We start from the raw sequence: 27,794 nt of genomic DNA on the forward strand, positions 1-27,794 counted from the left end.
AAACCCTGCAAAAAATTGTTGGTGACTAGATTATTTTAAGAATAGCCTAACTTTGCACATTGCTTTAACCCAGTCACTATAATTATTAGTGATTTTTTTTTAAAAAAAACCAAAGGTTAAGGGAGAAATCATAATTAAATGATGGTTTTAGAGTTTTTAAAACATCTGTGTCCAAGCTGCAGTTTCAAAGGGAGGCTATGTGGTACAGTTTGCAATTTTAAAAAGATACATTAAATTAAACTTCTAACTGTTCAAAAAGTCACTAAAGCTAAAAGAACGGAGGGTTTGATATTTGCAGGTTACTTTTCCCAAGTCTTTTACTTAGATGACAAGATAACAATTGGTTGAAGATACTATTTAATGAATCATGAGGAAAATATCCATACAAGACAGAAATGTTATACATGCTTAATTTGTGTTGTGTGTGAAATCTTTCAAAAATCACATCTCATTAAACATAAAACCAGCTATGCAGGTAGGAAATATACATTTTCATATACATATACATTTTCAACCTTTGAAAAATGTCCCAGTCAAAGATCCCATCTTATTAAATATGAAAGGAGTGGAAGGGGGGAGTCCATTTGCTTATTCAGTCTGTGTTTAAACATTTTTGTCGTAAAACACCCCCATCAGTCTCCAAAGAATACACACAGGAGAAAAACCATATCGATGCTCTGAGTGCTTTCCAGAGGGTGCTGGCCTTTACTTCACATGAAGATCCCTCATAGAGGAGTAAACCCATATTTGTGGTCCCTGTGCACATAAATGTTTTAGTAACAAGCGTGTATGCTTAGGCCCCAGCAAATTCATCTGGGAAAGGTACCTTTATCCCCCCTGTAGCAAGAGGTTTATCTTGTCCTCCGGTCTTCTCTAGCACAGAATTCACACAGTGGGAATGCACATAAGTAAATGCTTGATTTACAGAAAATGCTTCTGTGGTAAAAAAGTCTGTGACATGAGAGAAACCATACAGGAGGAAAACTATATCAATGGTCTGAGTGCTTTCCAGAGAGTGCTGGCCTTTAGTTTGCATGAAGATCCCTCATAGAGGAGTAAGCCCATATTTGTGGTCCCTATGCACAAAAATGCTTTAGTAACAAGCGTGTATGCGTAGGCACCAGCAAATTCATCTGGGAAAGGTACCTTTATCCCCCCTGTGGCAAGAGGTTTATCTTGTCCTCTGGTCTTCTCTAGCACAGAATTCACACAGTGGGAATGCCTATAAATAAATGCTTGATTTACAGAAAATGCTTCTGTGATAAAAACATCTGAGACATAAGAGAAACTATACAGGAGAAAAACCATATCAATGCTCTGAGTGCTTTCCACAGTGTGCTGGCCTTTACTTCACATGAAGATTCCTCACAGAGGGATCAGAAAATACAGAAAATGCTTCTGTCATAAAAACTTCTGAGACATAAGGGAAACCATACAGGAGAAAAACCATATACGTGCTCGGCCCATGGGAATGGTTTTAGCTGGGAAAATCACCTGGCTCTTCCACAGGAGAGGCCATTAAGGAAGAAAAATTACACACCACGTGTTGGAAATGCATAAACCAAAGATTCAATCTTCTTAGTCACAATCTCGTATCCAAGGGAAAACCTACAGGAGAGGCACTCTATAAATGTTCAGTGTGTAGAAAAGGGAGGAGAAAACTAACTTGATTTCACAGGAAAGCACTCATACACAAGAAAGATGTATTAACCGTGCATGTTCATTAGGAAACGCTTCAAGGAAGGGTTCAACTTCAGCAACCACGAAAGAGACCAGGCTTGAAAAACTCCGCATACGTGCTCAGTGAATGGAGAAGCTGCAGCGGGAAAGTCAACCGTTTCAGACATATGAGAAACCCACATGGGGGGAGATGTCATATTCGTGCTCCATCTGCAGGAAAACGTTCGGTAATGAATCCCATGAAAGAATTCATGCTGGAGAAAAACGCTACACCTGTTTCAGTCTCTAGGAAGAACTTCTAGCATAGAACAAATTACACTGAAAAACCCAAACCCAGGAAAAGCTGTAAATGTGCTCCATCTATGTAGGAAGTTCAGCTGTAAAGAACTTCTGGAAGAATCCACATAGGGGAGAAATCATATTCATACCGGAATTGCGGGAAAAGGTTCAATCAAAAATCGAGCCTTATATCACACGAAAAAAGCTGCATAGAAATCACATGATTATCTTCAATTGTATCACAGCAGCCAGTTGTTTTGCCAGACTTGGCATTAATTACCGTATTAGTCGAGCCCCACCCAGGGGCCTAGGACGACATAACGTATTTTCAAAGTATACAGTATATGCAGAACCGAGCAGCGTGACTTTCTGTATTTTACCGATGGTGATTTTAAACTGTTTTAAATGTAATTCCAATGCTTTTGGGACAGTACCCAATGTTTCAATCGCAACTGGAATTACCACTGCTGGTCTGTGCCATAATCGCTGAATTTCGTTTTTTAAGTCCTGGTATTTTGTGATTTTTTTCCCCCATGTTCCTTTTCATCGACTTTGCTATCCCGATATTGCGATGTCGATGATAGTCATCTTGTTTTTTTCAGCCAGTGCAATGTCTCGTGTGTCATGAGTTTGTATGCAAAAATCCCACAAGGTCTTGACCAACTTTGTATATACTTTTGTCTCGTCTCCTGGAACATCTGAAAGAGATAACACAAGGAGGCAAATGTCAAAAGCAGAATCAGGTTGCAAGTTCCACACTATTCCAATGTGCGTTGTGACTTGGTATGCCTTATAATAGCAGTTTTCAATTTTGACCGCTTTAAGATGTGCGGACTTCAACTGCCAGAATTCCCCAACTACTATGGGGAAAATATTTTTATTTTTCATCTTATCTGATATGACTTATTAGTACAGATAGTCCTCGACTTACAAACCACAATTGAGCCCCAAAATTCTGCTGCTAAGTGAGATATTTGTTAAGTGACTTTTGCCCCATTTTACAATCTTTCCTGCCACATCTGTTAAGATGCAATTATTATTAAGTGCAACTTAACTGCAATTAAGTTAGGAACACAGTTATTAAGTGAATCTGGATTTCCCATTAACTTTGGTTGTCAGAAGGTTGTTGAGACAGCAATATCTGCTTCTGTCTAGAAAAAAATATAACTCACTTGCTGATAAAAACCTTTCATGCTTCTGTAAGGACATGTCATTTGAATCTATGTCATACTTGGATTACAATTCTGATTAAATTCACACATATTGAACTTCAATAGACCAATTACCGTATTTTTTGGAGTATAAGATGTACCTTCCCCCCATAAAAGAGGATGAAAATTTGGGTGTGTCTTATACTCTAAATTTAGCTTTTTTGAAACTTTTTCCCCAGCCCTAACGAGATGCTAACAATCTTCCCAGCTTGCAGGGTTTTTTCATTGCTACTCCAAAGAATTTTTTTCCATCCCTAAGTCTTTGCAGGGTTGTTTTCATTGCTACTTCGAAGATTTCTTCCCCCAGCTCTAACCAGAGGATAAAATAATGTGCTGAAGCTGACCAGATAAGGACGCTAGCCAGATGAATACTTGGTAGGTAGATTTTTTCCTCTATTTTCCTCCCCGAAAACTAAGGTGAGTCTTATACTCCAAAAATACGGTAATAATTATAATAATAATAATAACAACAACAACAGTTGGAAGGGACCTTGAAGATCTTTTAATCCAACCCTCTGCTTGGGCAGGAGACGCTACACTACTTCAGACAAATGGTTATCCAACATCTTCGTTAAAACTTCCAGTGTTGGAGCATTCACAACTTCTGGAAGCAAGCTGTTCCACTGATTAATGTTTCTAATTGTCAGGAAATTTAACCTTAGTTCTAAGTTACTTATCTCCTTGTTTAGTTTCCATCCATCGCTTCTTGCCCTACCTTGGTGCTTTGAAGAATAGCCTGACTCCTTCTTCTTTGTGGCAACCCCTGAGATATTGGAATACTGCTATCATGTCTCCCCTAGTCCTTCTTTTCATTAAACTAGACATACCCAGTTCCTGCAACTGTTCTTCATATATTTTAACCTCCAGTGCTCTAATCATCTTTGTTGCTCTTCTCGGCACTCTTTTTAGAGTCCCAATATCCTTTTTACATCGTAGTAACTAAAACTGAATGCCGTATTCCAAGTGTGGTCTTACCAAAGCAATATAAAGTGGTATAAAGCAACATAAAGTGGTATTAACACTTGATCTTGATTCTATCCCTCTGTTAATGCAGCCTAGAACTCTGTTGGCTTTTTTGGCAGCTACTGTGCACTGCTGACTCATATTTAAATGGCTGTCCACTAGGACTCATAGATACCTCTCACAGTTACTACTGTTTAGCAACATACCACATATCCTGTATCTGTGCATTTTGTTTTTCTTGCCTAAATGTAGAACCTTATTTTTTTCACCACTGAATTTTATTTGTGAACTTGTGTGAACTATGCCCATCCAATTAGTTGAAGGTTCAATGCATCCTGTGAATGTAAGAAGAGTGAATTTAATAGCATTAGCATTTAAGACTTATATACTGCTTTCCAGCCCTCTCTAAAAGTATTAGTCAGCCTACTGCCTCCAACCACCTGGGTCCTCATTTCACCCACCACGGAAGGCTGGAAGGCTGAGTCAACCTTGAGCCTGATTAAATTTGAACTGCCAGATTGTAGGCAGCTGGCAATTTAATTTTCACTAAAAAGTCACTAAATAGTCACTAAACAAATTGTTGTAAGTCAAAGACCACCTGTATTCTGAAATTCTGCAAGCACAGCCAGCATTGGAAAATTTTAATAACTGCAGTCCTAATATATTAGGAAAAAATGTCAGATTGAAGCCACCTACCTTATCTAAAATGAAACCAAATTAAATGTATTGCATTTCCTGCTTTTGGAGGATTTTGTGGTGAGGGTTTTTTGGTTCATTTCCTGGTTTTAATTTCCTGGTGCTTCTGTAAAGGGATCTTGGGGTTTTGGTGGACAGCTCAATGAAGATGTCAACCCAGTGCGTAGCAGCAGTAAACAAAGCAAATTCCATGCTTGGCATGATTAGGAAGGGAATCGAAAATAAGTTGGTAAATGTTGCATTGCCTGTGTACAAATTGATGGTGAGACCACACTTGGAGTACCGTGTACAGTTCTGGTCACCACACATCAAGAAGGATATAATGGAACTGGAAAAGGTGCAAAAAAGGGCAACAAGAATGATCAAGGGAATGGAGCACCTCCCTTATGAAACCAGATTGCAACGTCTTGGTCTCTTTAGCCTTGAAAGATGGTGTTTAACGGGTGAGTTGATCAAAGTGTATAAAATCATGCATGGGATACAAAAAGTGGATAGAGAAAAATTCTTTTCTCTATCACACAATAACTAGGACGAGGGGGCACTCCCTAAAGCTCATAGGTAAGAAAGTGAGGACAAATCAAGGGAAATATTTCTTCACCCCGAGGGTTGTTGGTTTATGGAATTCACTTCCAGAGCAGGTCGTGACAGCTGTCAGCCTTGATAGCTTCAAGGTAGGATTAAACAGATTCATGGATGCCAAGTGTATCGGTGGTTATTGAAACGGATGTCCATGTGCCGCCTCTATGTTGGTTGAGGCAGGCAGGATTCCCTTGAGTACCATTTGTTGGGGGTCAAGGGAAAGGGAGGGTTTCGCCTTCTCTTTCTGCTCAAGATCCCCAAGGACAATTGGTAGGCCAATGTGTGCCACAGAATGCTGGACTCAATGGGCTTTGGCCAACTACTGAAGTTGGCAGATGATACAATAGTGATTGGTCTCATTCAAGACAACATGAAACCGCATACAGACAGGAGGTTGAACATCTAGCCTCGTGGTGCGACTGGAATAATCTGTAACTGAATACACTCAAAATTGTAGAAATCATGGTAGACTTTAGGAGAAACCCTCCAATCCTACCACCTGAAAATACAATTTCAACAAGAGTGATCAATGCATGGAATGCACTATGTTACTCTGTGGTTTCTTCCCCAAACCCCCAAAACTTTAACCTTATACTGTCTACAGTCGACCTCACCCCATTCTTAAGAGGCTTGTAAAGAGCATACATAAGCGCACCATCGTGCCTATCATCCCTGTCCTACTGTCTAAATTTACCTATACCTACTTGCTTTTGTTTATGTTTATACCATACCTGTTATATTGTACACATTTTGACAAATAAATAAAATAAATAAACAAGACAGATGCAGACTTCAGAAGATAATCAGAACTGCAGAAAAAAACAATTACTGCCAATCTGCCTTCGATTGAGGGCCTGTATACTGTACAAGTCAAAAAGAGGGCTGTGAAAATATATATTAACCCCTTGCATCCTGGACATAAATTGTTTCAACTCCTAACCTCAACACCATGCTGTAGAGCACTGCACACTAAGACTAGACACAAGAACAGTTTTTTCCTGAACGACATCTCTGCCAAATAAATAACTCCCCCTGTCAAGACTATTCACTAAGGCTGCATTACTATTACTACTACTACTATTACTCTTCTCATTGTTCCTATCTCCCATCTCCTATTTATGACTGTATGACTATAACTTGTTACTTGTATCCTTATATTTATATTGTTTCTTGACAAATGTATATTTTCTTTTATGTACACCAAGAGCATATGCACCAAAGACAAATTCATTGTTTGTCCAATCACACTTGGCCAATAAAGAATTCTACTATATTCATATTTGTAGCTCGGGGCTTAGTGCTCTCTAGAGTTTGCTTGTTTTTCATGGAGACGTTTTGTGACCCTAAAATAGGTTAACAGTAGTCCTACTATCTTCCACCACAATTATTAACATTAATATTATCTAGTTTGGGTCATGAAATGTCTGCAAAAAAAGCAAATGCAGAGAGCACTAAGGACCCCTGTATTTCCTATTCCTCTTTTATTACGCCCTAACCTGCCTGGAGTTGCTTTCAATGGAGGCGATGATTGGAAATTTAACAAATAACCAAAACAGCACTAACAATAGTACTTGCATACCACTTCACGGTACTTTATAGCCCCCTCTAAGAGGTTTATAAAGTCAGCATACCGCCCCCAACAATCTGGGTCCTCATTTTACACACCTTGAAAGGTTGGGAGGCTTTCTTGTTTATAAAAATGGCTACTTTATATTGCCATGGAAAAGGAAAACAGTCGAGAGCTTTGATGTTAATGCTCCACATTCCACTGCAACAGAGGGAGTTAGCCGCCCTGAATTTTCGGAGAGGGGCGGCATATAAATCCAATAAAACTTGAAACTTGAGTCCAAAGTCCAATTACTTTTTCTCCTTTTTTCTCCCTTCCTTCCTCCTCCCCACTTCGTCCTACTACTACCAATTGTATATTTTATTCTATAATGTAATACAACGGTTAAAAAAAAGGCTCGCAGTCAACGTCAACTGGTGAGTCAACGTCGAACTGGTGAAGCTCGGAAAAACAAATAGATTTCCTATACTGAGTAAAGCAAGGAGTGGCCATGACCTCGAAGCTTTCATTTCCCTTTCTCTTTCTAAATAAACTGCGCAACGAACCTACTTTGTTGGTCCCGGGTTGTGGTTTTACAAGCGGACTTTCCCGAAGGAGCGGACGGAGAGAAAGTTTTAAAACTTTCAAGCCGAGGGGAGACGGTCATGGCGGCGGCGGCGGCCGACAATCCCCTGCAGGATCTCTCTGAGGAAGTCACTTGCTCCATCTGCCTGGAGTGTTTCAAGGACCCGGTGACCATAACCACATGCGGCCACAATTTCTGCCGCACCTGCCTGAGCCGCTGCTGCCAAGGACCCGAGAAAAGCGGCGTCCCTTGTCCCCAGTGCAGAAAGACCTTCCACCACGGACAAAACATCATTCCCAACCGACCGCTGGCCAACGTGGTGGAGATCGTGGAGAAGTTCCGACGGGCGGAAAAAACCCCGGACAAAGCCAGCTTGTGTGAAAAGTACCACCGAGACGTGCAGGAATCTTACCAGCACCAAACCTTCATCCACTGTGACATCTGCGGCATCACCAAGGCGCACGACGGCAACCATGGGAGCCCATCCGTGCAGAAAGACGACGGGGCAAATCAGGTGAATAATAAAAATCTTACTCGGTTTGGATCCGGTTGCTCCCCCCCCCCCTTTTCCAAAACTCGGATCCGCGCAATCCCGAGTTTGCAAACTTGCCTCTCGGAATGATGGGGGGTCTTCAATACGCATGCTCACTAAAACAACGCTGAGCAGTCAAGTTGCCAATTATTGATCCCGAAGCCGGTTGGTTGCAGTTTGCTTGTTGGCCGGCAAGGCTTTTAAAAGGCGATTTGTCGGTGATTTATTTTCCAGCTTTTCTTTTATTTTCTTTTTTTAAAAATCGCAATTAGGAGGTGGTTAGAGCAGTGTTTCCCAACCTTAGCAACTTGAAGATATTTGGACTTCAACTCCCAGAATTCCCCAGCCAGCATTCGCTGGCTGGGGAATTCTGGGAGTTGAAGTCCAAATATCTTCAAGTTGCCAAGATTGGGAAACACTGGGTTAGAGGGTGCTTTAGGACTGCGGGGCAGAATTGCTATACCTAAAGAAAAAAAAGGGTTGCAAATTGCAATCATTGGCATCTTAATTTGCGGCACCAACTGACAACTATTGGGCTAAAAAGCCCCCTGTGACCTTCGCTATTCAGGGCGGCTATTTCCCCTATTTACCTTGCAACCGCAACAACATCTATCTATCCACTCTCCCGATTCCTAAGAGGTCAGTATAAGGCGTGCATAAGTGCACTAGAGTTCCTTAATATTTCTCTCTTACTAGTATCATGTATATAAATATTATATCTTTGTATACCACCAATACGTACTTGACAAAACAAACAAATAAAATATGCGTGCAAACGAATTTTCTTGGAGAAAATACTCATCAACCTTGGTGCTTTCCAAAGAGGGAAAGGCACTGCTGGGAAATAGATGAGAAATGACCAAGTTTATTAAAAGCACTATTTCCTTCACCTCCCCCAGAACGTGGAGAGAGAAGGCGACTTTTTTAAATAGGCATAACAGTATAAAGATCAAAGAAGCAGATTTGAATAAGGAAATGGAAGTTTTTCTTGCAACACATTTAAAACAGAGCAGGGTTGATCACTGAATACTCATTTTATGGTTTTAAAAGACAAGGTGGCTGCACCAAAGCAAAAAAAAAAAGGATTTAAACCTATAGTTCTGTTTTTATTTTATTTGTTTATTTGTTTGTGCAATTTATATGCCACCCAACTCCAGTTTGACTCTGGGCGTCTTACAAAAAAACGGTAATTAAAAAACGGTATAAAAATTTAGATTTCAATAATAGTAAAAAAAAAAAAGTGCATTAACAACCCTTAACACCATACATACTTGCATTCATTCCTGAAAGTTTTATATCACTTGTGATGCTGCTTAATTTTCCTGTAAGCCTGATCTAAGGAATCTTGCCATCTTACAAAGCACTATTTGGATTCATATCAGCTGAATGGAGGGGGAAATGAAATGGATCTCCTATATCAAGATAATTGGTAGTTAAAAAAGAGGATTTAGAGGTTGGAATTCTTAAAATACAATGTGTGCTGCTAACTTGACTGAGCCCAAAAGATGGGAGCTCAACAGTAAAGGTAGTTTCTTTTTAAAATATACAGTAATTTTGATCATCTGGCAGAAAGGTTTTAAAAAACAAATACTGGTAATCCAAATATTGAAAAAAAGAGTTAAGAAAAGTAACAAGCAGATGTATAAAGAAATGGCTTCTGGTTTTTACCACAGTTTTAAGTACAGCACTGTACTTTTATATTTTACCTCCTATTTCTCAAGTTACATGTAATTTCCTTTCTAATAAATCAATCCAATAAATCACACCAATAACCTGACTTCCAAAGATAAATTAAATGTTGATTGTCATTTTCTACCTAGGAATACATTGATTGTTATATGGATATGCTGAATGAAGGAAAACAACATATTTTGGCACACCAGTCAAATAGAGAGAAGAAAAGCAAGGATTTGCTGGTAAAAAATACAATTAAAGTCACATTGTTATTAGAAATAATGATTGATAAATATTTATTATTATTATGTCAGTACAACACAGCAAACGAGATCACTATGCTGGATTTCGTATTTCATCACCAGTCGGGCGCTTCCCATTATTATTATTATTATTATTATTATTATTATTATTATTATTATTATTTTATTAGGGTTTGTGTCAGATTTTGCTTCTGCGCAAGCACAGGAAGCAAAAAGGAAAAAAAAGATGGTGCTGCCCGACCGCCTGTCACTGGAGCAGTCACATGCAAATTGCGCAATCTGGTGGCCGCTATCAGAATGGAGTTGCCTACACCACTGCTTATATGCACCAAGACAAATTCCTTGTAGGTCCAATCGCACTTGGCCAATAAAAAAATTATATTCTATACCATTAAACACTGAGCCATTTAAAAAGAAAACACTGGGAGCCCTAAAACCTGGGTGGGCGTGGCCAACTCAATGTCACTCCCACCCAGTCACATGACACTCCCCCAGCCATGCCTACCCTGGTTTTGTGGCTCCAGATGTTTTCTGTGGGAAATGGGGCTCACTCCCTTCTTCCCTCTTTCTCTTGTTTTTCTCTTTTTCTTCTCCCTCTCCCTCGTTCACTCCCATTTTTCTTTCTTTCTCTTCATTTCTCTTCATTTTCCTGTGTCATTCTCTCTCTCCAGCTCTGATTTCGTTGACCCTCTCCTCCTCTCTCCCCTTTCTCTCTCTCTCATTTGTTTCTCTTTTTCCTCTATTTTTCTCCCTCTATCATTTTCTCACTGCTTTCTTTTTTTTCTCCCCTTTTCTCTCATCTCTCTCCCCCACCCCCATCCAAAAACAGACAAAGGTTGGGGTTTCCTTTTTGCTGATGTTCTTTGGGTGCTTTTTACCATATGATTTAAATCAAGAGTCATTTCAGATTCCGAGATAAATGAATCTCTTTGGTCTCCCGGCTGTGGCTGCCCGATGGCTAGCTTGCCCCATCCCTCACCTTCCCAGTCTCTCCTTGTGTGGCCTGAGAATGTAAGGGCAATGGCGGGGATGAAGAAGCTCCATATTCCAGAGCGGAAGGGAAGTACTCCTGTACTTGCCTCTCATCTCGTGAGCACTTCTTCCGGGGCTTCTTGGAGCTGCACGTACCTCAATCATTCGAGGAGACACATCACATGATCTCTGACTCGAGACATTGGCCCAACCCTGCTGCAACTAATTCTCTGCATTGTTATGTATTGTAATAATAGGTTCTTAGGCACTGAACGCTGGGATAAGACATTACCGGAGAGTGGTGTTTTAGCCTAATGGGTGCTGTATAAAACCTTATTCCTCCTCTATAGAAAGGGAGCAAATCCAGGCTGAATGGCAAAGTGCAAAATCCATGACCACATAGAAAATAATTAACTTGATATACAGCATGAAGATAACGTAGAGTTAACTTACTACAGGGGTCTTCAAACTTGACAACTTTAAGACTTGGGGACTTCAACTCCCAGAATTCTCCAGCCAGCAGAACAGTAGGGAGAATTATGGGAGTTGAAGTCCACAAGTCTTAAAGTTGCCAAGTTTGAAGACCTCTGACTTACTATATAAGGAAACATATGTCTTATTCTCCTTCCTCTGCCAATCACCAGTAAATACACAATCCAGGAAAAGGCAATGAATGGAGCTTCCGTGTAATCATCTAAAGGGAAGTCACGAGGAGGTTGCCTTATACAGTGAGTGACTGAATGGTAGTTGGGGGATGGCTTAATGTATGTGGCGTTCGCGGATTGGTTATTTTGTACCACATGTCATGAAAAGTAAAATACAATAATGTTGTATCCTGAAATGGCTACCTTGTAACTCTGTAAATAGTTTGTTCCTCTTTCAGCGCTGTCTGAGCCCAAGCAGGAAGTCGCTCCTGATTGGCTCAGACGCGGCCGGCTCTGGCTTTGGCGGGAACCGCAAATATATAAAAGGAGCGGTTTCTCCAGCCAGAGTCAGTCGGTACTCGCTGAATTGTCACTTTACCTTGCTGAGCTGTCACTTGTTCTCTGAGCTGAATAAAAGTACCGATTGCTCAAAACCCTGTCTCTGGGTCTACTTCACTGGCGACGAACGGATGGAAGAAACTTCGCGTGCAACATGGACAAAATCCAGATCGGCCAGGCTCCGGAACTCTTCGATCCCGAGAAATCGACATGGGACGAGTACATGGCCACCTTCGAGATCTTCCTCGAGGCGGCGGGAATGCAGGACGCCGAAGCCGATCGCAGACGGGCTATTTTCCTTAACTACTGCGGCGCAGAAATCCGCAGACTAGCCCAAACTCTCACCGAACCAGAACAAGCAAGAGCCACAGCGTGGGACGTCCTACAACAAAAACTGGCGAGCCATTTCAAGCCGACCAAACCAGCCATGGTTTTTCGGCATCAATTCCACATGATGGTTCAGAGGGAAACCGAGTCGATCAGCCAGTTTACAACGCGGCTGCGAACGGTACTTGCTCAATGCAAGTTTAAAGACCCGGAAGCTCGCCTCACCGACGCCCTGGTTTTCGGCATGAAAAGCAACACGGTGAGAAATAAACTCCTCATCGAAGAAGAGCCGACTCTACAAACCGTAATTAAACTGGCGCAAACCGCAGAAGCAGCCGACGCAGCGGCGAGAGAATTGAAAGAGCACGGAAGGCGAGAACTCATTGCAAAAATCGACTCCGCGTCTCCCAGCGCCGTGGAAACAGACAACAGCCAACAAATTCCCAGCGGAGACAACTGCCTCCTGGTGCAAGACCAGCCGAGACACCTGAGAGCTACTCACCCAGCCCCCTGCGCGGGCTGCCGGGGAAATCACCAGCGCCATCGATGCCCCTTCCGAGACGCTACATGCCGCCGTTGCAACCGGAGAGGCCACATCGCCATCGCATGCAGAGCAACAGCGCCAGAGGAAACATTTGCCACACCGCAATACCAGCGACCTCAAAACCAGACCCCCCAAGCGCGAGAAAGGAGACCATTCCGCAACGCGGGTCAAAGGAACTACTCAACCGCTAACCGCGACTACTATAGAGGTAACTCTCAATTTTCCGTGAATAACACGGCAACCAAAAAAGGGGCTAAAATTGTTATATCACTGTTACTCAATAACCAACCTTGCTCAATGGAGCTGGATACGGGCTCTAGATATACCATCATGCCCTGGGAAAAATTTAAACTGTATATGCCTAATGTATCTAAGGCTGACCTAAATCAAACCTCTTTGGTGATTAGAGACTTTCAGGGGGGAGTAATCTCGGTCTTGGGAACAGCAAACGTACCTATCGCATTCAAGAATGTTAAATGTACCCTTCCCATGCTTATTGTAACAGGGGCCAAGCACTCTCTTCTGGGTTTAGCATGGATGGAACCACTGGGGATCGAGATTTCGGGTGTGTGTAATGTAAACTGTTATGATATGCCTAACTTTGTGAAAGAGTTCCCTGAAGTGTTCAGCCCCACACTGGGATTGTATAAGGGGCCCCCTATATCTTTCTCTATTGACCCCAAGGTCCCACCGATCAGACTAAAACCTCGCAGGGTCCCCCTGCCGCTCCTCCCCAAACTAGACATACAGCTGGACAAACTCATTAGCCAAGGTATTTTGGTCCCTGTGGAGCAGGGGCCATGGGAAACTCCCATAGTTACCCCTCTGAAGCCAGATTGGCTCTTTAAGAGTTTGCGCTGATTACAAATCGACCCTAAACAAGGCACTCCAACACCACCCCTACCCCATCCCGGTTGTGCAACAACTGCTACACTCCCTGGGGGAGGGGAAAAGGTTCGCAAAGATCGACCTGGCGCAGGCTTACCAGCAACTTCCGGTCGATGAACAAACAGCAAACGCTCAAACAATTGTAACGCACAGGGGGGCTTTCAAATGCACGAGGTTACAGTTTGGGGTAAGCATAGCCCCAGGAATATTCCAGAGCATTATGGAACGCCTATTGTCAGGGGTAAATGGGGCCATTCCATACTTTGATGACATCTTAATTGCAGGGGAAAACCAGGAACAAGTAAACAAAAGAATAAGGGAAGTACTTAAGAGGTTACAGGACAAAGGTTTAAGAATCAAGCCTGATAAATGTGTTTGGGGAACCAACAGTATAGAATTCCTAGGATATAAAATAGATAAGGAAGGTATCCACCCCACAACAGAGAAGCTGAGAGCAATTAGAGAAGCCCCAGAGCCACGAGATAAGAATGAGTTGCAGGCATTTTTGGGCCTCCTTAATTTTTATTCCGTTTTTTTAAAGCAGAAGGCAACAGTAGCAGAGCCTCTCCATCGTTTACTCCAGAAGGAAGCCCGCTGGACATGGGGGAAAACTGAACGTGAAGCTTTTTCTCAAATAAAAAATTTATTAACTTCTAAAAGTGTAGTAGTCCAATATAGTGCTTCACTACCCATTAGGCTCACGTGCGACGCCTCGCCGTACGGCATAGGAGGAGTCCTAGCTCACGTTCTACCTAATAAGACAGAGGCCCCAATAGCATTTTTTTCAAGAACCATGACCAGCACAGAAAGGAATTATAGCCAGTTAGACAAGGAGGCTCTAGCATTAGTGGCAGGGGTAAAGAAGTTTCACAATTACATTTTTGGAAGAAGCTTTGAGCTAGTCACTGACCACAAACCCCTACTAGGCCTGCTAGCCCCCAACAAGCCCACTCCGCCTTTTATGTCTCCAAGACTAATCAGATGGGCTCTTTTCCTCTCAGGGTATCAGTATGAGCTCACCCACAAGGGGGGGAAGGAAATCAATCATGCAGACGGTCTCAGCAGATGCCCCATAACAGACTTAGTGGAAGACCCTGCTCCTTCCACAGATGTGTTAATGATAGAACTCGAGGAAAACCCACTAACCACAGCAAAAGAGGTAGCTGCACACACGCAGCAAGATCAAATCCTTAAACAAGTGGTGAACTGTGTTCTAAAGGGATGGCAAAATGATGTTGTGAAACCTGAATTGTGTGATTTTAAAAACAAAAGACTTGAGTTATCGTATGTAAAAGGTTGTTTTCTGTGGGGGGATAGAGTGATCATCCCCAAAAGCCTAAGGGGAAAGGTACTCAAAATGTTACATGTGGGTCATCCTGGGATTGTCAGGATGAAGAGCCTGGCAAGGGGGCATTTATGGTGGCCAGGGCTGGATGCTGATATTGAAAGTTGGGTTTCAAAGTGTGATCCGTGCCAAGAGTCACGGCCCAGTCCCCCCAAAACAACTCCGGCTGAGTGGGAACAGCCTGCTGGTCCTTGGTCTAGAATCCACATTGATTTTGCTGGCCCAGTGGGGTCTCAGTATTTTTTAATAGTGGTTGATGCCTTCTCCAAATGGTTGGAAATAATAGCAATGAACAACATAACCACAAGTGCCACTATCAAAGTATTGAGCAGACTGTTTGCATCCCATGGTTGCCCAGATCTCTTAGTGTCTGACAATGGGCCACAGCTAACAGCCAGGCAATTCGAATTGTTCCTAGATGGCCTAGGGGTCAGGCATGCCCTCATCTCGCCTTATTCGCCCTGGGCTAACGGATTGGCAGAACGTTACGTACGGGTGGCAAAGGAGGCATTGCACAGGTCAGGCCCTGGGGATGTGCAACAGAACTTGGACCAATTCTTACTCACCCAACACATTACCCCTAACTCGCACACACATGTAAGCCCTGCAGAGTTATTGATGGGAAGGAAGTTGAGGTCACCACTAGACAGGTTAAACCCAAGGTTCTGTGTTAATAATAACCAAATGTGTACAAAACCTGAAAGAGAAATGTATTTGGGACAAAATGTATATGTAAAAAGTTTTGACGGAAATGTAAACTGGATGAAGGGAATTATTGTTAAGCAAAATGCACCTAAGACCTATGTTGTTAAACTAGAGGATGGTCGTTTGTGGAAACGACACATAGACCACATTCGGAAGCGAACAGAAAATCAATTGCCACAAACCGCTGACATGGACTCTCCCCCTTCAACAGACTTTAGTACATTGCCCGAAATAAGAGACACGCAAAGAGACTTATCGGGCCAGGGGGAACCATCCAGCGACGCCGAACCATCCTCGTCCTCCGAAGCCTTCGTGGGGCCCGCCAGGCCAAGTCCGCCACACCGGGAGAACAGCGGCGAGCCATCCTCCACAGTCAGTGGCGAAGGAGCAATTGAACTGCGCAGGTCAGCGCGAGCTCCTCAGAGGCCCCACCGATTGGACGACTTTGTCACATGGCTTTCTTGATGGATGTGTCCAACTATGAGGGGAGGGGTGTTGTATCCTGAAATGGCTACCTTGTAACTCTGTAAATAGTTTGTTCCTCTTTCAGCGCTGTCTGAGCCCAAGCAGGAAGTCGCTCCTGATTGGCTCAGACGCGGCCGGCTCTGGCTTTGGCGGGAACCGCAAATATATAAAAGGAGCGGTTTCTCCAGCCAGAGTCAGTCGGTACTCGCTGAATTGTCACTTTACCTTGCTGAGCTGTCACTTGTTCTCTGAGCTGAATAAAAGTACCGATTGCTCAAAACCCTGTCTCTGGGTCTACTTCAAATAAAAGGAGCGATCTCGATTCAATCGTGGTCGTCTCACTGAGAAAACCTTCTCCGTTGCTTCCTTTTGATGTGGCAATTATGGCATCCTGTGCCTCCCTCGAGGTCGACCCACTGGTGAAGGGCTGTTTCCCCTCAGTTATGGGCTCCAGGAGGGGACACCGTCTCCCCCATTGTAAAGCGTGCTAAATTTAGGTGTGCTAAATTTAAATCTGCTGTGCAAAGTGTGAGAGCAGTGAGCAGGCCATGGAGGCATGGGAGCACCTGCAAGATGAGAGGCAAGTATAGTGGCGCTTCCCTCCCACTCTGGAATATGGAGCAAGTCTCCATCCCCACCATCGCCCTTACCTTCTCAATCACGCTATAATATTAATTCATAATTCACTATCCTGGGTCTAGAAAGCTTACAACTACGACGCCTTAAACATGATCTAAGTATTGCCCACAAGATCATATGCTGCAACATCCTGCCTGTCAATGACTACTTCAGCTTCAACCACAACAACACAAGAATACACAACAGATACAAGCTTAATATTAATTGCTCCAAATTGGACTGTAAAAAATACAACTTTGGTAATCGAGTTGTTGAAGCATGGAACTCATTACCGGACTCCATAGTATCTTCCCCTAACCCACAACATTTTACCTTCAGACTATCCAGAGTTGACCTCTCCAGATTCCTAAGAGGCCAGTAAGGGGCGTGAGTAAGTGCACTAGCGTGCCTCCCGTCCCTTGTCCCATGGTCTCTCCTATATCTCATATATCGTATCTACTATTCTTCTATTCTATTCTTATACTATCATAATATCCTTCTGTTCTCTAATTGATATATTCTATTCCTAAATTTTCACTTCTATTCTCTAATATATTTTACTCGAGTATAACCTCTATAACCTTAATTGTGTATTATTGTGCATTGGACAAAATAAATAAAGAAATAAAATAAAATAAATAATTCAATTAATTCATAATTGAAAGGGAAAAGAGTTAAAATCACAAGTGATTTATTGCTTTTACTATCTCTGAATGCCCAATTTTAGCTCTATCCAGTAGGCCTTTTTTGGTCTATTTATCTGTTATCTGTTTATCTATTTCTGCAGAGACAAATAAAAGTGGAGCGAGAAAAGGCGACATCTCTGTTCAAAGATCTCCACCACTTCCTGGAAGAACAGGAAAAACAATTCCTGGCCCAGATGGTAGAAGTAGAGGAAGAGATTACTAGAAAAAGAGATTCCTTCATGGCTTTCTTTTCCCAGGAACTGTCACTCTATGAAAGGATCATCCAGAAGATAAAAAATTCTCAGCAGCCCAACAATGAGCTCCTTATGGTAGGAACAGAATTCTTTGGTATATTTCCTTGTTGCCATTTCAAGTAAAGGTTTATTTATTTATTGGATTTGTATCCCGCCCCTCTCTGGGGACTTAGGGTGGCTCACAACATATCAAAACAATATACAATATATACAGGGGTGGGCTACTGCCTGGACGGAGGAGAAGGGAACGCAGTGGGGTAGTAAAAATGGAGTTCCACCCCAAAGTACCCAATTTGCACTGGAAGATGAAAGAAAATGCAGGGCGGTCCTGCATAAGCGATGCCCACAGCGTGGTAGTAAAAAGTTTGGTAGCCCTTCACTGAATATACATATCTAAAAAAATCCAATTAATATAGCTAAAAAACTTTTAAAACTCTAATAACATTTAAAATCATTCATTCCCATTCACACAGCAAGACATACTACACTTGTCGGCCAGGGGGCTAGGGTCTAATGGTCCCAAGCCTGGTGGCACAGATAGGTCTTTAAACTTTTACGGAAGGTGAGGTGGGTGGGGGCAGTGCGAATCTCTGGGGGGAGTTGATTCCAAAGGGCCAGGGCCCCCGCAGAGAAGGCTCTTCCCCTAGGTCCTGCCAAATGACATTGTCTAGTTGACGGGACCTGGAGAAGGTCGACTCTGTGGGACCTAACACATCGCTGGGACTCATGCAGCAGAAGGCAGTCCCGAAGGTAGCCTGGTCCAATGCCATTTAGGGCTTTATAGGTCATAACCAACACTTTGAATTGTGTCCGGAAACCAATCCACGGCCAATGCAGTTCGCGGTTTAAGTAATAAGGTTACTTTCCTTCTACCTTGCTGTGCAGGTAGTCCTTGACATATGGCTGTAATGGAGCCTGCCCATTATGTTCATAAGTCGTAACTGTTGTAAAATAAACTGAACCTCAGTTTATGACCTTTTTTCTGGTGGTTATTTAGCAAATCACTATGGTTGTTAAATAAATCCACATTGTGAGTTGGATCAATGGTTTGCTATAGTCTTGGTTTTGCCAACATCTGAAAGTTAAATATCTATTTTGGCAAATCCATAGTACAGGTAATCCTCAACTTACGATGGCAATTAAGCACAAAATTGATGTTGCTAAGTGAGACATTTGTTAAGTGAGCTTTGCCCCATTTTATGACCTTTCTGGCCGCAGTTGTTAAGTGAATCATTGCAGTTGTTAAATTAGTAACATGGTTGTTAAGTGAATCTGGTTTCCCCATAGACTTTGTTTATCAGAAGGTTGCAAAAGGAGATCACATGACCTTGGGACACAGCAAAGGTCATAAGTATGAACCAGTTGCCCATCATCTAAATTTTGATCATGTGATCAGGATTCTACAAAGGTTGTAAGTGTGAAAAGTGATCATATGTCATTTTTTCAATGCCGTTGTAACTTTGAATGGTCACTAAATGAACTGTTTTAAGTCTAGGATTACCTGTAAAAGGTCCATCAATGGCTCTCTTTGCAGTCAGGTGACTGACTTGATAACATTGTCATGTTATCAAGTCAGTCACCTGACTGCAAAGAGGGCTCAATCATCAGAACTTCAAATCCAGATCATGTCCTTTTTCAGGTCCGTTGTAACTGAACGGTGTTAAGTAACTGGTCCTAAGTTGAGTACTACCCTATATATCGAATTGTAGCCTTAACAACGTTACATGAATATTTTTAATGGGAAAGGGAATAATTTGCATGTGTAGCAATAGGACTTAGAGTTAGTTTATACTTAGATTTAGAAAAAGCCAACTATGATTTTATAGCTATCGACCTCTCATCTCTTGATTGCCGCATTCTGTTCACTGGTTGTAATACTACTGAAGGCCATTATAACACCTTTTTACTTGAAATCAAAAAGTCATTAAACTATATGTACCATTAGTAACCCCCAAAACCAGAGAAAACAAATTACTCATAACAATAAGAAAGCCCCAATAAAGAAAAATCTTTTTGGTGAAAAAACAAAACTGACTACATAGCTAGCTTTAAAAGCTGCTATAAATCCTTATGCTGCGAGATAAAGGTAGAATGCACCAATTACCACTGCAAACAAGAGGAAAACCTATTATGCACGAATTCTACCTGCACCTTCTATAATTTTGTAAACACCAAACTTAAAAACTCGAGAACTATCCCACCCCTACAAGGGCTTAATGGGAAAGACTGTACTGATGAAGCTGTTAAGGCCAACCTCTTCAATGCATTCTTTAGTTCAGTCTTTGTAAACAGCTATGGCAAATACAAGCTGGCCGGATATGACCTTGTACATGACCCTTACTCTCTCAAGGAGTACTCATTTCAATCGATCTAAGCACCAGTTTATTCTAACAGCATTGCTAAAAAGGCATTAAGAGCTGTTAACCTAATGTTGTGAAGCTTCTTCTCCAGTAATATTGCACTGCAAACTAGGGCATTGCTAAACCAATTCTTGAATACAGCTCATCTGCCTGGAATTCGCACTGTATATTGGACATTAATACAATTGAACAAGTCCAGAGGTATATAAAATAAATAAAATTTAAAAAAATCATCAAGGTGATTTTGATGATTGCATTATATCCTTTGCTGGCTAGATGCCCCTCTAAATTTCATGATTGAATAAATGTGGTTGGCTCTGGCCCAGCTCCTGCCCCAGGGAATGGGGAGATGGATGCAGGGGAAAATTCAACATGTCACAGGCCTGTGTTATTGCCGACAGAATCAGTTCAAAGTTTAGTTTCCTCGGGCGAAGAATAAGGTGGGAGTGACTCAGCAGAGGAGGGCTTGGCACACAGCCCAGGCAGTCAATCTCCCTTATCTTCTTTTGATTCAGATGATGACATTTTGGGCCCATGCAAGCGCAGAATTATGCGTAGAAGAGACCAAGTAAGAACATATTACAGGAAATAAGGGAGGCCACCTGTGTTTGGGTGGGGCTCCAGTAATTAGGGCTGCTGCTATAAATAGCAGCATGTGGGTTTGGCCGTTGTGGAAGAATATCTGATCTGAGTTTGTCAGGAATCTTGTGTTGCTGGACTTTGTTGCTTTTTCATGCCTTTGAAACCAAAGCAGAGCAACCTTTGTGTGTGTCTCACTTTGTTGGAAGAAGAAGGGGTGTGAAGTTTCTCCACAGCTGCTAGCTAATTACTAAATGACTGCTTAAGGGAAATTGTACAGACTACCCAGTTGTTTTGGGAAGAGTGCTCTTTGTAATACAAAAAGAGTGCTTTTTTTATTTTGAATTTTGTGATAAAGAACATTGTTTTGAATTTTCAAACGTGTGTGTGTCCGAAATTTGTACCCTTGAATTTTCGGAAGGCTCCTATCAGAGAGCCCGGCAGAACAAATAAATAAGCAAATCAATGAATTGAATGAAGAGTTAACTTGCCACAAAATTCAGCACCAGCAAAAAGTATGGTAGAATTCTTTCCATTCCTACTAATGGCATCACTGTTTTTCTTTCATTTCTCCCTCCAGGAAATTCTAAACAGCTTGCAGAGGTTAGTGGATCCTATCTTTCCAATCCCCATTTATTATTTTTCATTATTTCATTATTTTATTTCATTATTTTTATTTATTTTATTATTACAGAAAATCTTTGACTTACAACTTCAATTGAGCCCCAAATTTCAGTTGTTAAGTGAGACATTTCTTAAGTGAATTTTGCACCATATTACGACCTTTCTGGCCATAGATATTAAGTGAATCACTGAAATTGTTAAGTTAGTAACCTGGTAGCTAAGTAAATCTGTTTTCCCCATTAAATTTGCTTATGAGAAGGTAGCAAAATTGGATCACCTGATACTGACATACTGCAACCGTCATAAATATGAATGAGTTGCAGTCTGACTTTTGATCATATAGCCTTGGGAAAAACGCACACTTCTGTTGCGATGCGAACCGGTAGGTAAGGTAAGTGGAGCCCATCCCTGATGTATATGTGTCTTAGGATAATGTTGCAGGATCCACTCTGGGTCAGTCACGGCAGCCAAAGTTTTAGCCTTCCAAGCTTTTGGACTCATGCTAGAAATCATACTCTCTCACCAGAATGTGTACAAGGTGGTGTAGTGGTTAGAATGCAATACTGTAACTACTTAATATAATAATGCACATGCAAAAAAACAATAATATGTGAGCACACCATAGATACAAACTCGATTGCAGGAAATACGACTTCAGCAACAGAGTGGTCAATGCCTCGAATGCACTATCTGACTCTGTGGTTTCATCTCCAAACCCACATAACTTTAACCTTAGATTGTCTACTGTGGACCTCACTCCATTCCTAAAAGGTCTGTAAGGGGTATGCATAAGTGCACTAGCGTGTTTACCATCCCTGTCCTACTGTCCCCATTTATTTGTACCCATTTACGTTTATATTTATACCTATTATCTTGTATGTTTCAGTAACTAAGTAACTAAATATTTTAGTTAGTTAGTTAATATTTCTCCTGGCTGACTCTGTAAATCGCTTTGAGAGGGCTGTAAAGCATTGTGAAGCTGTATATAAGTCTAAATGCTGTAGAGATAGAGGCCATATGAAGATTGTATGCAGCAAACTGTCTTCCTCTAATGGGCCTCTCATGCCTACATGATCTCACCCAGTTCACATAGCCAGAATTATTTACGACATTATCCCTGGCTGATAAGTGATCTCATCTAGGTAGAATCAACAGGATGTTCTTAAGGATTTGCAGGGAGAAATCACCAATAAAAATGCTGTTACTTTCTTCTAACTTTTGCTGCTTGGAAAACTATATAAAAAGCAATAAACACTGTAAAGGTAGTCAGACATCTTAGCATCCTACAGTGCCTTGTCTCTAACTCCATCAAAATGCTTTTGCTATGTGTAGAGAGAAATTCCCTGAGGATGAGCTCCAGCATGAATCCAAAGTTATGCACCCGTCATCTGGAGAAAAAAAGTGGTTGAGATGTTATTACACTCTACATTGCAATCAGTAACCATTAGTAGGGCATCATAGGGAAGAAGTTCTGTTGATGAACTTAATTCGTTCTGTGACCAGGTTCTTAAGTAGAAAAGTTTGTAAGAAGAAGCAATTTTTCCCATAGGAATCAGTATAAAAGTAAATAATGCATGCAATTGGGGAAACCACAGGGAGGGTGGAGGCACTGTTTCCTCCCAGGAGATTCCTAGAGAGGCCCCACAGAGACTTCCCCCCATCTTTCCCGGCCCTGTTTCCTCCCAGGAGATTCCTAGAGAGGCCCCACTGAGGCTTCTTCCTGCCTTTTTCAGTTACAGTTTTGGAGGCTTGGGTTTGTAAGTGGAAAATGGTTCTTGAGAAGAGGCAAAAAAATCTGGAACACCCAGTTCTTATCTAGAAAATTTCGTAAGTAGAGGCATCCATGGGAATCAATATAAAAGCAAATAATGCGTGCGATTGGGGAATTGGTTCTTAGGTAGAGGTACTACTGTACCAGTGGTGCCTTAAGAATCTGTTGTTTCTTTCCAACTGATGCAAGGGAATTTTTGATTGGGCGGACCAAAGACTAACATCATTTCATTTCTCTAGTGAAGAAGAGATTACGAACTGTCCGTCTTTCCAACCTGCCCTAAAGTGGAGAATTGGGGACCTCTGTGATATCAATCACATCCTGGAAAGAATCTCAAAACAGTATAAAGGTAATACATGAAGATTTCATGCTAACTCCGACAACCTGGGTGTCAAACTCACTGCATCATGTTGCTGTCGCGTGATATTTCATGACATGTTCCACATTCATGGGGTTATGGTGGGCATGGCCTGTGCATGAGGCAGCCTGCCCATGGGCTGCCAATTTGACACCCCTGTCCTACAATCTCCCAGTTAATGGCAAGATTTTAGTTGGGGGCAGCAGTGAATTTGCTAAGGAATTCTGAGAGTTCAAGTCAATTTAAAAATTTGGTCTGCTTATACATGGCTGAACATTACCAAGACTATGAAAAACTGATTTCAGCATTAGCAAACCCAACTGCATGATAAGATACACACAAATAAATATCTGTAAAATTAACTGAGGAGTGTGCTTCATGTCATTGTAAGATCCATGCTGTGCATGATAGAGCTATTCTTACTTCTTTTCCTGTTGTCTTTTCAGATACTTGGCTATCTGGTCTTCATCTGCAGAAAGGTAACCCTGGGGGAGGAGAAATGTTGAAAGCAAAGTGGGCTGATTTTCTCTTGGCAAGATCATTTAGTAATAAAAATGGAGACCTAGACTCTTTTTGGAGCATCCATAAAGAGGGCTTTTGTTTGTTACTAGCAGTTAGAATTCATATAGTTAAGCCCCTAATCATTTAAGATAACTCTCTGAACTTCCCTAAGATTAAGGAAGGAAGTGCTATGGAATTTTTTTTCTTCCCCTCCCACATTCTACTAAACAAATAATTCCCTCAACACTGTCAGGCTTGCTACTAAATCTGCACTTCTATTCTACTAGTTTTTCTCATCATTCCTTTCACCCATTTCCTCCCATGTTGACTGTATGACTGTAACTTGTTGCTTATATCCTAAGATTTTTATTAATATTGCTTCTTCATTGCTTATTTGACCCCTATGACAATCATTAAGTGTTGTACCACATGATTCTTGACAAATGTTGTTGAGTATGTATGACTCAGTGTAAATAGTTGAATTTTGTTAGACGCCTCTGATTGGCTAAGATGCTGACAGTTGGGTTTCGGCGGGAAGCCTAAAAGTATAAAAGGAGCATCTGGTGCTGTGTAAGCCAGACGCGTTCCTTGCTGAAGTCACTTTGCGAATAAGAGCTAAATAAAGGAACCGTTTAAACACAAGCTGCCTCAGACTTTTCAAATGTATATTTTATTTTATGTACGCTGAGAGCATATGCACCAAGACAAATTCCTTGTGTGTCCAATCACACTTGGCCAATAAAAATTCTATTCTATTCTATTCTATTTATCTTGATTTATAAATGAATGTATATTTAATTATATATAAATTTATTTTTATATATAACATACATGACATTTTTCCTATCACTATGTATCAAGATAAATTTTATATATAGATTTCCTATTTATATAATATAAAATGGTCATAAAATTGTACCTAGTTACATTGTGAATAAACTTAGGACCTCAATGACTTACAAAAGAAATCCTATTGAAGTCATAAATTGAGGACTTCCTGGCATACAATCTGGATTGCTTGAGTTGAGTAGTGCTATCAATGCTCTAAGTAAATAAATGTAAAGGAAAAGTCTAATGTCAACGCTCCAAATAACATCCGAGAAGAAGGCCAAGGTTTGGACTTCTTCCAAGTTCCAATTTATTGACAGAACCATATTGGTTATGAACTGTAGTCATCTCGATACTAACTTTTCCTACAGTTCTTCACCCAGGGTAAGGTTCATCCCTCGTCCCCACACCCACAAGTTCATCACATGGACCATTCCAGTTGTCTCAACGTCCACGATCCTCCTCTGTACTTTTGGCTGGTGCTGAAAAAAAGATGAACTTGAATCCCTAGAAAGAATTTGTTGTGGCTAGTATCTTTTCCTTTCATGTAGCCATCTCTCACCGATTTCCACAGCACTTTTCTACTTGTGGCAGGCCACAGTCTCTAACTCAAAATGATGGCTTTGGCCTGACATCTGGATTAAGGAGAGTCCTTGTTCAAGAAATCCCCTTTAACTGAGGGAGAATTTGATTCACGTGGTTTTGTTTTTAGGGTTGGGTATTTCTATTCCAGATTAAAGCTACTTTACTGTATAGGATGTTAAATACACGATGGATAATTACTAAGGAAATTGCAGTATTAGTTAAAAGCAATGCGATGGGAGAATTTAGAGAAATAAAACAAGCAGCAATAGAAAGCACTCAGGCGGTCTTGGGTTGGAAGGATGTGACAAAATGGACAATGCAAAATTGCTACTGGTAAATGGTGGGTCATATTCAATTTGAGATTATGAATAAAAGAATGAATTTGGTTAATGAAACTGATTTGCGACAACTGATGGGACGATGGGACAATGTAAGACGATATATGGCGAGTAGAATCCAAGCTATAAGGAATAAATAGCAATCACTTTATAATATATAACTAGGCATTTTGCTCTTGAGTTAAAATGGTATATACAAGAAATACCCCCAATCTGGTGGTGGGGATGAATGTTTCTCTGGTGGTGGGCGCTACTCACAGAGCACCTGTTTTATGTTGTGTGTGTATTCATATTTTTAAAAAAATCTATTAAAAAATTAATATATATATATATACATATATAAAGCTACTTTGCTTTCCTTTACTGATCTTCTTCCTCTCTCCATGAATAGCAAACGTAACCTTGGATCCAAACACAGCTCATCCCCAACTCAACCTTTTCCTGGATGGTAAGACAGCAGAACTAGACGAATTTGATCAAGAATTGCCCAACAATCCTGAAAGATTTGACTCCCTGGCTGTGGTGTTGGGATGTGAAGAATTCAAGGAAGGCCGGCATTTCTGGGAAGTCAACGTAAAGAGTCAGAAAGAATGGGCAGTGGGAATCTCTCGGAAGAGTATGAAAAGGAAAGATTTGTTCTCCTTCAATACAGAAGAAGGGGTCAGTGTGCTGGGAAGATGGGGAGGTAATTATAAGTTCTCCCTCTCACCTAATCCTCTTCCTCACATCCCAGACAAGAAATTAAAAATAATCCGGGTGTGTCTAAACTGTGCTGCAGGGAAGGTTTCATTTTTTGATGCTGACACCGGGACTCTGCTCTATTCAACAACTTCGTTTCCAGGAGAGATCGTTCTTCCCTTCTTTTGGCTGGGATCATATGCCCAACTCAGCATTTGCCAATGAGACCTTTCAGTGGGGCCCCTGTAAGAATTCCAGATGTTGGTCCCAACCAGGGGTGGGCAGTAGGCAGGATGGGGTGGAACACATTTCACCAGTGGAAATTTATTTATTTATTGGATTTGTATGCCGCCTCTCACCGACGACTTGGGGTGGCTCACAGCGTAAATGAAGCTATGTGCCCAGCTCCAGCTGACCATCCCACCCTCCCATCCTCCTCCTTGGAAAGCGGCAGGAAGACCAGCATCGACAGGAGTTGCAGGGAGCCCATTTCCTCCCCATCTTTTCTCAACAGTTGATTGGCACCCATTTGTCTAGCTACTCAGCCTGAGGCAGGGGGGTGACCCAGGAAGGAGACCGCGGGAAACGCGAAGCAAATTGTCACCCCAGAGAGGTTGTAAGTTGAGGACTTAACAGTTCACTTGAACGATGATGATCATTCAAGCCACTCCCACCTGGTCACATGACCGGCAAGACACTCCTACCCAGTCATATGACCATCAAGCCACACCCACAAAATAAGCCACACCTACAGTGTGCCAATAAAAAATTTGGCTGCCCATTACTGGCCCCAACCCTTGGCTCCCTTTTTTGCAGTTGGGTTTCCTCAATGTTCAGGAAGAAAGCATCACATACATACACACAATAAAGCAATATAAAGCAGAGCTGTGGTTCGAGTGCAGTACTGTAGGCCACTTCTGCTGACTGCCAGCTGCTTGCAATTTGGCACTTCGAATCTCACCGGGCCTGCAGTACAGCACTCTACCTGCTGCGCCACCCCGGCTCTTTATTGAAATTTGAACTTTACAAACGCTATATTTGATATTGGACCTTTCATTTTTGGACATTGATATTAAAATATAATTATTCTTTTTTATTATTAAGCAATTTTTCCCCTCTTATTTAATTAATAAAGAAAAAGGGGGAAAGTAAGGAATTTTGGTATTTTGACAATTTTTTATCCTCTGTACTTTTTCTCTAGTAATATTGGTTAAATATATTTTTATTTTTCTTATTCCTTTTAAATTTTTACATACATATTTTTGAGATTAAATAACTTCATAGATTTTTTTTCATTATTTTTGAAATTTTTCCTTGCTTTCCCCCTTTTTCTTTATTAATTAAATTAGAAATACAATATGTGCTAGAAATACTAT

General features: G+C 41.4%; 1 protein-coding gene and 1 long non-coding RNA gene across 2 annotated transcripts; one reads left to right on the forward strand and one right to left on the reverse strand.

The window, feature by feature from the left end:
* Positions 1–340: 340 nt before the first annotated feature.
* On the reverse strand, positions 341–8,146 carry LOC139163162 (uncharacterized). The gene is made up of 2 exons (XR_011558434.1): positions 7,525–8,146; positions 341–2,657 (listed from the first exon to the last, which is right to left on the reverse strand). It is a non-coding gene; the product is annotated as an uncharacterized lncRNA (long non-coding RNA).
* On the forward strand, positions 5,586–27,551 carry LOC139163117 (E3 ubiquitin-protein ligase TRIM7-like). The gene is made up of 7 exons (XM_070744078.1): positions 5,586–8,054; positions 9,893–9,988; positions 17,644–17,871; positions 21,316–21,338; positions 23,370–23,479; positions 23,935–23,967; positions 26,132–27,551. Exons 1-7 carry the CDS (start codon positions 7,620–7,622, stop codon positions 26,641–26,643), a joined length of 1,437 nt encoding a protein of 478 aa, XP_070600179.1. The 5' UTR covers positions 5,586–7,619; the 3' UTR covers positions 26,644–27,551.
* Positions 27,552–27,794: the final 243 nt, after the last annotated feature.

This window comes from Erythrolamprus reginae, chromosome 2 (genome assembly GCF_031021105.1).
Source record: "Erythrolamprus reginae isolate rEryReg1 chromosome 2, rEryReg1.hap1, whole genome shotgun sequence".
Lineage (NCBI taxonomy): Eukaryota > Metazoa > Chordata > Lepidosauria > Squamata > Dipsadidae > Erythrolamprus > Erythrolamprus reginae.